At 50.0% G+C, this 7,841-nt stretch overlaps 1 protein-coding gene and 1 pseudogene across 1 annotated transcript in view; both read left to right on the top strand.

Annotated features, from left to right (window-relative positions):
- The first annotated feature begins 1,260 nt into the window (after nucleotides 1-1,260).
- Nucleotides 1,261-7,841, top strand: part of LOC105001636 (tigger transposable element-derived protein 1-like) — an 8,555-nt gene continuing 1,974 nt past the window's right edge. Inside the window, exons 1-3 of the mRNA XM_010858028.1 lie at nucleotides 1,261-1,326; nucleotides 4,627-4,834; nucleotides 7,131-7,832. Coding sequence (XP_010856330.1) covers nucleotides 4,772-4,834; nucleotides 7,131-7,832 — 765 coding nt within the window. The 5' untranslated portion in view covers nucleotides 1,261-1,326; nucleotides 4,627-4,771. The remainder of the gene's footprint in view (nucleotides 1,327-4,626; nucleotides 4,835-7,130; nucleotides 7,833-7,841) is intronic.
- On the top strand, nucleotides 1,280-2,217 carry LOC105001377 (annotated as a pseudogene).

Genomic DNA, 7,841 nt, shown 5'->3' with positions numbered 1-7,841 from the left:
AGAGAGCAGGGGCCTCGGGCCCGAGCGGTGTGGTCGGTTGGCCTTCCGCGCGCGTGCGCGGCCCCTTGACGCTCTTTTGTTGTCATCGGCGGTAGGCGGGCCACAGGCGTCTCCACGGTAACCGGTGGGCTGAGCAGGCGGTTTCCAGGGCAATCCCGTGTACCGGCTTGTGTCTGAGAGGATGGGAGAGGTGGGGTGAGGGTAGAGATGTTGAGCGAGCGAGATAGCGAGGAGAGAGTGAAAGTAAGTGAACACATAGTGACAGAGACACAGGCAGGACAGACAGCGGAGAGAGCTTTCTATTCTCAGAGACCTAGATCAGAGAGTCAGGGCTGGTCAGACGTGTGTCAGAACAGTTAACAAGAGGTAGAGAAATCAGGGCCGGGATGGTGAGGGAAAGGAGAGACAAAGGGAGAATCAATTTACAGCGAGACGTGCAGATCGCGAGATTCAAGGGACAGACGAGGATCAGGAGTACAGAAGGAAGAGGAAAGATGTGGACAGAAATTGGAGATAGAGTGAAATGGGTCGAGAGTTTTCAAGGGCTCAGAGAAGGGTGACAGCAAGAAGAGAGACAGACGGAGCAGGAGGGACAGTTGTTAAGGAAACTTACCCAAAACTTGCCGATAAGAGAAAAAATGGCTCGAAGTCCTAGCACCGTCTCTAGTAAGACTGCTTCAGGTTGTCTGATTCCCTAAGCGAAGCAACTCTTTTGATCAGAGTTCAGATACTGTGACGTTAGATGCTAACTTGTAAAAGGTTGATAGGTTGTAAATGCTTTCTGACCAGGAGAGAAGGGTACCCCAAGTTTTTTTTTTTTTAACCACCCTGTAGGACACTAAGATGCCTGCCCACTCCTGTGTGGGACACCGACAATCCGACTTTGCGCTATTATTTCAGTGTTTGATTGTTCTTTCACCTTCTCTGTTGTTTCTTCTCTCTCACCTTCCCAGAACTACCTGTGTCATCCTGCTAGTTCCTACCGGCGGTAAATACCTCTTTGACACGTGCTCACTGAGTTTGTTTTTAGCGGTTTCAAAAATTAAAATTTTGACAGTCTGAAGGCAACCATTTCTCCCCGAATGTGGAACAGATAGGAAGAAAGAGAAAACAGTGAGAAAGACCCAGGGAAGGAAGGCGGTACGAAGGATGATGGAAAGAAAGAGACCCGGTCCCGGCTCAGAGGCTCCAGTGGGCCTCTCGGTGAGCTGGGCCCCAACTCATCCCGCATAGGGAATGTGAGCCTCACCCAGGCCTGGGGATGACCCTCAGAGCGGCTGGTCCAGTCCATGGAAGACTACTGGGAGTCACAACCAAAGAAATTCTGTGAGTACTGCAGGTGCTTGATAGTGTACAATAGGCCTAGTGTTTACTTCCTTGAAAGAGGAAAGGATCATAAAGAAAATGTGTCAAGGAGGATATGTGAGATTAAACAGGAAAGCCTGGAGAAGGGAAAGGAAGAAGAAAAAGGATCAGAGGAGTTTGCTGCAGTGGAGGTAGCTGCCCTGCAGGGATACTAACAGGATTTGAAAAGGTTTGGCTCAGAGTCAGAAATTTCAGAGCCAAGCATATCGTTAGTGACCAGTGCTGTTCCATTCATCTCTGCATCAAAATCAGCAGGAGGACAAAGACCCTTCAAAGGGCAGATGGGCAGAATGAATTATCTCTGAGGGTTACCATTTCTATCATGATCTTATCACAGGAGGACCTCAGTGGGAAAAACCTGAAGGATTTCAAGGAAACTTAAAAAAGCAGCAGTGAAGACTGGGTAGAAGGATTAAGTGAAGATGGTTATACATATTATTATAACCGTCAGGGGAATCCAGATGGGAAAATCCTGAAGATTTCATTCCACAGTCTGGTGATCTCTTATCTAGTAAAGTCAATTAAAAGTTTCTTGGTACCCTGGAAGAGTCCGAACTATCAGAGTCACATAGTTACTGATGGTGGAACAGGAAGCAAAAAAGGGAGAGGGGAAGGAAAGGTCTCTATAGCAATGTAAAAGCTAAAAATAGTTTAAGGAAGAAGCTAAAAATAAAGTTTAAAGAAGAAACTAAAAATAGTGATAAAGGTACTGAACCAGAAACAGAAAGAAAACAAATACCTAAAGGAAGAGTTCATCAGGTCCAAATGAAGGAAAATCCAAAACTCATTAAAAAAAAGAAAAAAAAATATATAGTGGATCAGTGGTAAATAATCTGCCTGCCAGTGCAGAAGACTGGGTTCGATTCCTGGTCTGGGAAGATCTCGTATGCTACAGAGCAGGTACGCCCATGCACCGCAACTATAGAGGCTGTGCTCTAGAGCCTGGGAAACCTACTGAAGCCCACAGCCCTGGAGTCCATGCTCCACAACAGAAGTCACCTCAACGAGAAGCCCACGCACTGCAACTAGAAAGTAGGCTCTGTTCTCTGCAACTAGAGAAAAGCCTGTGCAGCAATGAAGACCCAGCACAGCCCAAATAAATACAATTTAAAAAAAAATCAAACCCATATGGAGAATGGGAAGAAATTAAACAAGATGTTGAGTCCCATGAGGAAGTTGAGTTGGAACTTCAAAGCGCTGAAAATATGTATCAACTTTGGAAGTTGATGTTGGTGGGGAACCCAAAGTGGTCTCCTGAAGTTTGTGCAAACTCATATCCACTGAGTCAGTGATGCCAGCCAAACATCTCATCCTCTATCGCCCCTTTCTCCTGCTCTCAATCTTACCCAGCCTCAGGGTCTTTTCCAGTGAGTCGGGTTTTTGCATCTGGTGGTCAAAGTATTGGAGCTTCGGCTTCAGCATGAATCCTTCCAGTTAATATTCAGGGTCGATTTCCTTTAGAATTGACTGGTTTGATCTCCTTGCAGTCCTAGGGACTCTCAAAAATCTGTTACTGAAGAATGTGTGGTGGGTCCATCTCCTTACCACTCAAAAGCCAATAAACAGGCCAGCTTGGTTGAAAGGAACGTTTGCTTCATATCAGATGCTGGCAACTGGGGGTGGAGGGTGTCAGACATCTGTCCAAAGGCGGACTCCCACCCCCACCCTCACCCCCAACAAGCAGGGGGCAAGAGCTTTTATAGACAGAGGAGGGGGGTGGCTACATGCAGAAATGGCACAGTCATTTCTAACTGCTGCTGCTGCTAAGTCGCTTCAGTCGTGTCCGACTCTGTGCGACCTCATGGACAGCAGCCCACCAGGCTCCCCCGTCCCTGGGATTCTCCAGGCAAGAACACTGGAGTGGATTGCCATTTCCTTCTCCAATGCATGAAAGTGAAAAGTGAAAGTGAAGTCGCTCAGTCGTGTCCGACTCTTAGCGACCCCATGAACTGCAGCCCACCAGGTTCCTCCGTCCATGGGATTTTCCAGGCAAGAGTACTGGAGTGGGGTGCCATTGCCTTCTCCGGTCATCTCTAACAGTCATCTTCAAATTGGTTATCAGTGGTCTGACCAACATGATCTTGGTTATTTTAGGTATAGTTAATCTTCAGTTCTAGGGTCCATTTGTTCCCATTTCTTTGCAGCCAGTTCTTGGAACTGTGGCAGCTCATATCATTGGTGTAGTCTGGTCATCATGTAGTTCTCCCACCTGGTGTTTTGATATCTATAAGACATCTCACAGGATATGGCTCAGAATATTATCTATAGCCCTTGAGGAAAAACTAAAGGTCCTTGACTATGCTTGCTGCTGCTGCTGCTAAGTCGCTTCAGTCATGTCCGACTCTGTGCGACCCCATAGACGGCAGCCCACCAGGCTCCTCCGTCCCTGGGATTCTCCAGGCAAGAACACTGGAGTGGATTGCCATTTCCTTCTCCAGTGCATGAAAGTGAAAAGTGAAAGTGAAGTCACTCAGTCGTGTCCGACTTTTAGCGACCCCATGGACCACAGCCCACCAGGCTCCCCCGTCCATGGGATTTTCCAGGCAAGAGTACTGGAGTGGGTCGCCGTTGCCTTCTCCATGACTATGCTTAATGACTACATTATTATTATTTAGTCTCCTTTGTTTTGTTTCAGCATTTCTCTCATCTCTGATTAAACTTATTCTTTGACTAAAGTTTTCCACAGAAAAAAAGGCAGGCACAGGACTTGGTGGTGGTGGTGGTGGTGGTGGGGCAAGGACCATATCCTGCTCCGTTTCAAGTCTTCTCCCACACCAGAATTCGAAAGTATCGATTCTTCGTTGCTCAGCCTTCTTTATAGTCCTACGTTCACATCCATACATGAATACTGGAAAAAACATAGCTTTGACTATATGGATCTTTGTCAAATTTTAAACAGGCTTTTCACTCTCCTCTTTCACTTTCATCAAGAAGCTCTTTAGTTCCTCTTTGCTTTCTGTCATTACAGTAGTATCATTGGCATATCTGAAGTTATTAATATTTCTCCAGGCAATCTTGACTCCAACTTATGATTTATCCAGCCTGGCATTTCACAGGTTACTAGCATACATATAAGAAAAGTAGAATATTAAAAATTTCATGAAAGAGGAAGGAAAAAAGAAAGTGATGGAAAGCAGACGGCAGAAAAGACAGGAGAAGGAAATTAATAGGCAAGAAAGTCACCCTTGTATAGACACGGCTTTGAGCTCCCCCGCTCGGACTTAGGTCTGGGCGGGCTCCTCATAGAACTACATTTCCCAGCAGGCCTTGGGCGACCGGACACAGCAGCAGGCGGGACCAACGCGGCCCCCTCCAATCCTGGTCGTCGCCCGGCAACCTCCGCCTCCGCCGCTAAAGATGAAGGTTGGGCTCGTCCGCCTCTGGAAAGCGGCGAATTAGGCAGGAGATGAGGAGGCTCTGCAGCCCCGCCGGCCCATTTGAGGCAGCCGGCCCATGTCGCGGTCCGGAGGTGAGGGCCGTCGGCCGCGCGGAAGCCGGGGCTCCGTGGCAAGGGGCCGAGGCGCCCATACACTCAGCTCTCGTGGGGAGAAGGGAACGGACGCGCGGGAAAGGGGCCAATGGGAGTCTTAGGCGGCCCCGCCGCCTTCTGGGAAATGTAGTCTCGCGCCTCCCTCCACGGCGGGCTTGGGGACTTTGTAGAGGGCGAGGGAGAGAATGTGTGCATATACGGAGGAGTGTAAAATTGTGGGTGAGGAGGCGAAGGCATCGATATGGAGAGAGAGGGATGGGCGCGTGACTTGTTCGGAATTCGGTGCCTTTTTCCTGGAAGCCTTCCCCATGCCTACGCTTCTGTACCCCAGGTGCAACCTTTGGGTCCCTGGAAGTACTCTTCGTGGGTGCCATAGGCACTCCCCAAAACACAAAGACCTGTCAGGTACCTGTCCTTGTTTTTCACAAGTTTTCCTTCAAAAAACTTTTACTGTTTTGACCAGGTGCTACTTTCACATGGTTTGAAATGCAAAAGGGACAAACTGAGAAATGCAAAAGGGACAAAGCATCCCTTCAGGGTGCTTCATTTGATAAGTTAGCACATGACCATAGAATGCCACCAGAGTGCCAGGCTCTCCCGCTGGGGACTCAGCTGGAGTACTCTGTAGGTACAGCTCCTGCCCTGAGGCAGTGTGTGATGGATGCATGATAAAGGTGGGGAGGGCTTCTCTGATCAGGTTACATTTGAGCAACGGCCTGCAGAAGAGGGAATAAGCCCTGCCTATTAGAGGGAAGGGCGCCCTGCTGTGCACCAGAGCCACAGTAGCCAAGGCCCTGGGCTGGGGGTGCCCTTAGCCTGCCCTAAGGATGTGGTCAGAGTAAGCAAAGGAGAGAAGGAGGCTTAGAGGCCCTTGACACAGCTGGTGATGATTGTGGCTTTGACTCGGGGTGGGAGGCCTGGGAGGACCCTGAGCAGAGGCGCCATTGGTTTTTTGGTGGGGAGGGCAGCACTTCGCAACTTGTGGGGATCCTAGTTCTCCAGCCAGGGATCAAACCTGTGCCTCCTGAAGTGAAAGCGTGGAGTCTTAACCACTGGACCGCCAGGTAATTCCCCCCTGACTTTTGTGGAGAAGTTGGCTGCTGTGTGGAGAACCACCTTCTCTGTCCCCACGTGCTCCACAGTGGTGGCATGATTTAAGGAAGTTCCCTTCTGTGTTAGTTTCCAGTCATGGCTGTACCATATTACTACAGACTTGATGGTTTCAAACAACACAAGTTTATTAAGCGTTTGGAGCTCTGAAATCTGCAGTATTCAGATTCAGGGCTAACATCAGGGTATTGGCAGGGCTGGTTCCTTCTGAAGCTCTAGTTTTCAGTGGTCACATTGCCTTTTCTTTTTTTTCTCACATTGTCTTCTGAGTGAGTGAAATTTTTTGCGTCCTCTTACATGGATCCCTGATTTGTGTAGGGCCCACTTGGATGACCCAGGATAATCTCTGCCTCTTAAGATTATTATCTTAATCACACCTGTCCCTTTTGCCTTGAAAGGTCATTTACTCATTGTTTCCTGGGATTAGAATGTGGATGTGTTTAGGAGGCATTATTCAGTTTCTCATACCAAGAGAAGCATGGAGATGCTTCTGCTCATCAGTGTTTGGGAGGTGGATCAGAATTTCTAGACTCTCTTCGCATTCCGTTATGGTTTCAAGAGTTTTGCTGGGGGAAGAGCAAAGTCACCTGACAGATGTTTTTGTTTTTTTGATGTGTTCAGCCTCTTCATTTATTTTTTAATTACTGGACAATTAAATATTGTGATGGCTTTTGCTGAACAGCAACATGAATTGGCCATAGGTATACATATGTCCCCTCCTTCTTGAATGCCCTCCCCATCACATCCCTCTAGGTTGTCACCAAGCACTGGCTTTGGGTTCCCTGTGTCTACATCAAACTCCCACTGGCTATCCATTTTATGTATGGTAATGTATATACTTTAGTGCTATTCTCTTAAATCATCCCACTCTCTCCTTCCTCCACTGTGTCCAAAAGTCTGTTCTTTATGTCTGTGTAACCTTTGCTGCCCTCCAGCAGACCTTTTTGACCTCATAAACGAAAACTAAGTGAAATGCTTCTCTGGTTGCAAAGAATGCTCAGAAGTGTGTATGCAGTTTGGTTCGCATTAGGGAGAGAAGGGACTGGACCTGCCTTCAAGGCAGTGGGCCACAGGGCTGCGGGCTCTAGGTCATAGCACGGGAGGGCCAGGTGCTGGTCTCGGCTCTCTCGGACTCACAGTAACTCCCGTGTGTTCCCCTCTTCAGGCAGAGATGGAGTGGCAGGAGAGGCCCAGGGGCCACTGTGGCACGACGCTGGGTACCGCCGACGGGCAGAGGGAAGAGAGTGTGTTGAGATGCATGGCTCAGGGAGGCAGCCTGAAGCCCCCCCAGCCGCAAGGCTTGGGGAAGGCACCCCTCGGGGTTGGCCTCCGCCACAGTGCCAAGCGGGACCGGAAATCCATCACCCTGCATGTGAAGCTGGAGGTACTTCGGCGCTTTGAGGAGGGGGAGAAGCTGACACAGATTGCCCGGGCCCTGGGGCTGGCCACCTCCACGGTCGCCTCCATCCGTGTCAACAAGGACAGGATCCGGGCCAGCTCTCAGGCAGCCACGCCCGTCTGCACCACGCAGCTCACGCGTTGCCGGGGTGCACTGATGGGCCACATGGAGCGCCTGCTGAGCCTGTGGATCGAGGAGCAGAAGCGGCAGAACCTGCCGGTCAGCACACTGCTCATCCAGGACCAGGCACGCCGGCTCTTCGCCCAGCTGCAGCACGAGCAGGGCGGCGGCAGCCGGGCCAAGACCTTTGGGGCCAGCAACGGCTGGTTTGCCCGGTTTAAGGTGCGCCACAACGTGCTGCTGACGGAGGAGCCCGCTGTGGCCGACGCCCAGGCTGCCGCTCGCTACCCAGCAGTGCTGCGCGCCATCCTGGAGGAGGGCTGCTACTCACCGCGGCAGGTCTTCAACGTGGACGAG

Source organism: Bison bison, unplaced genomic scaffold (assembly GCF_000754665.1).
Source record: "Bison bison bison isolate TAMUID 2011002044 unplaced genomic scaffold, Bison_UMD1.0 scf7180017864383, whole genome shotgun sequence".
Classification (NCBI taxonomy): domain Eukaryota; kingdom Metazoa; phylum Chordata; class Mammalia; order Artiodactyla; family Bovidae; genus Bison; species Bison bison.
Note: the sequence above shows the minus strand (reverse complement) of the source record. Positions and strands in the feature narration are given on the sequence as shown.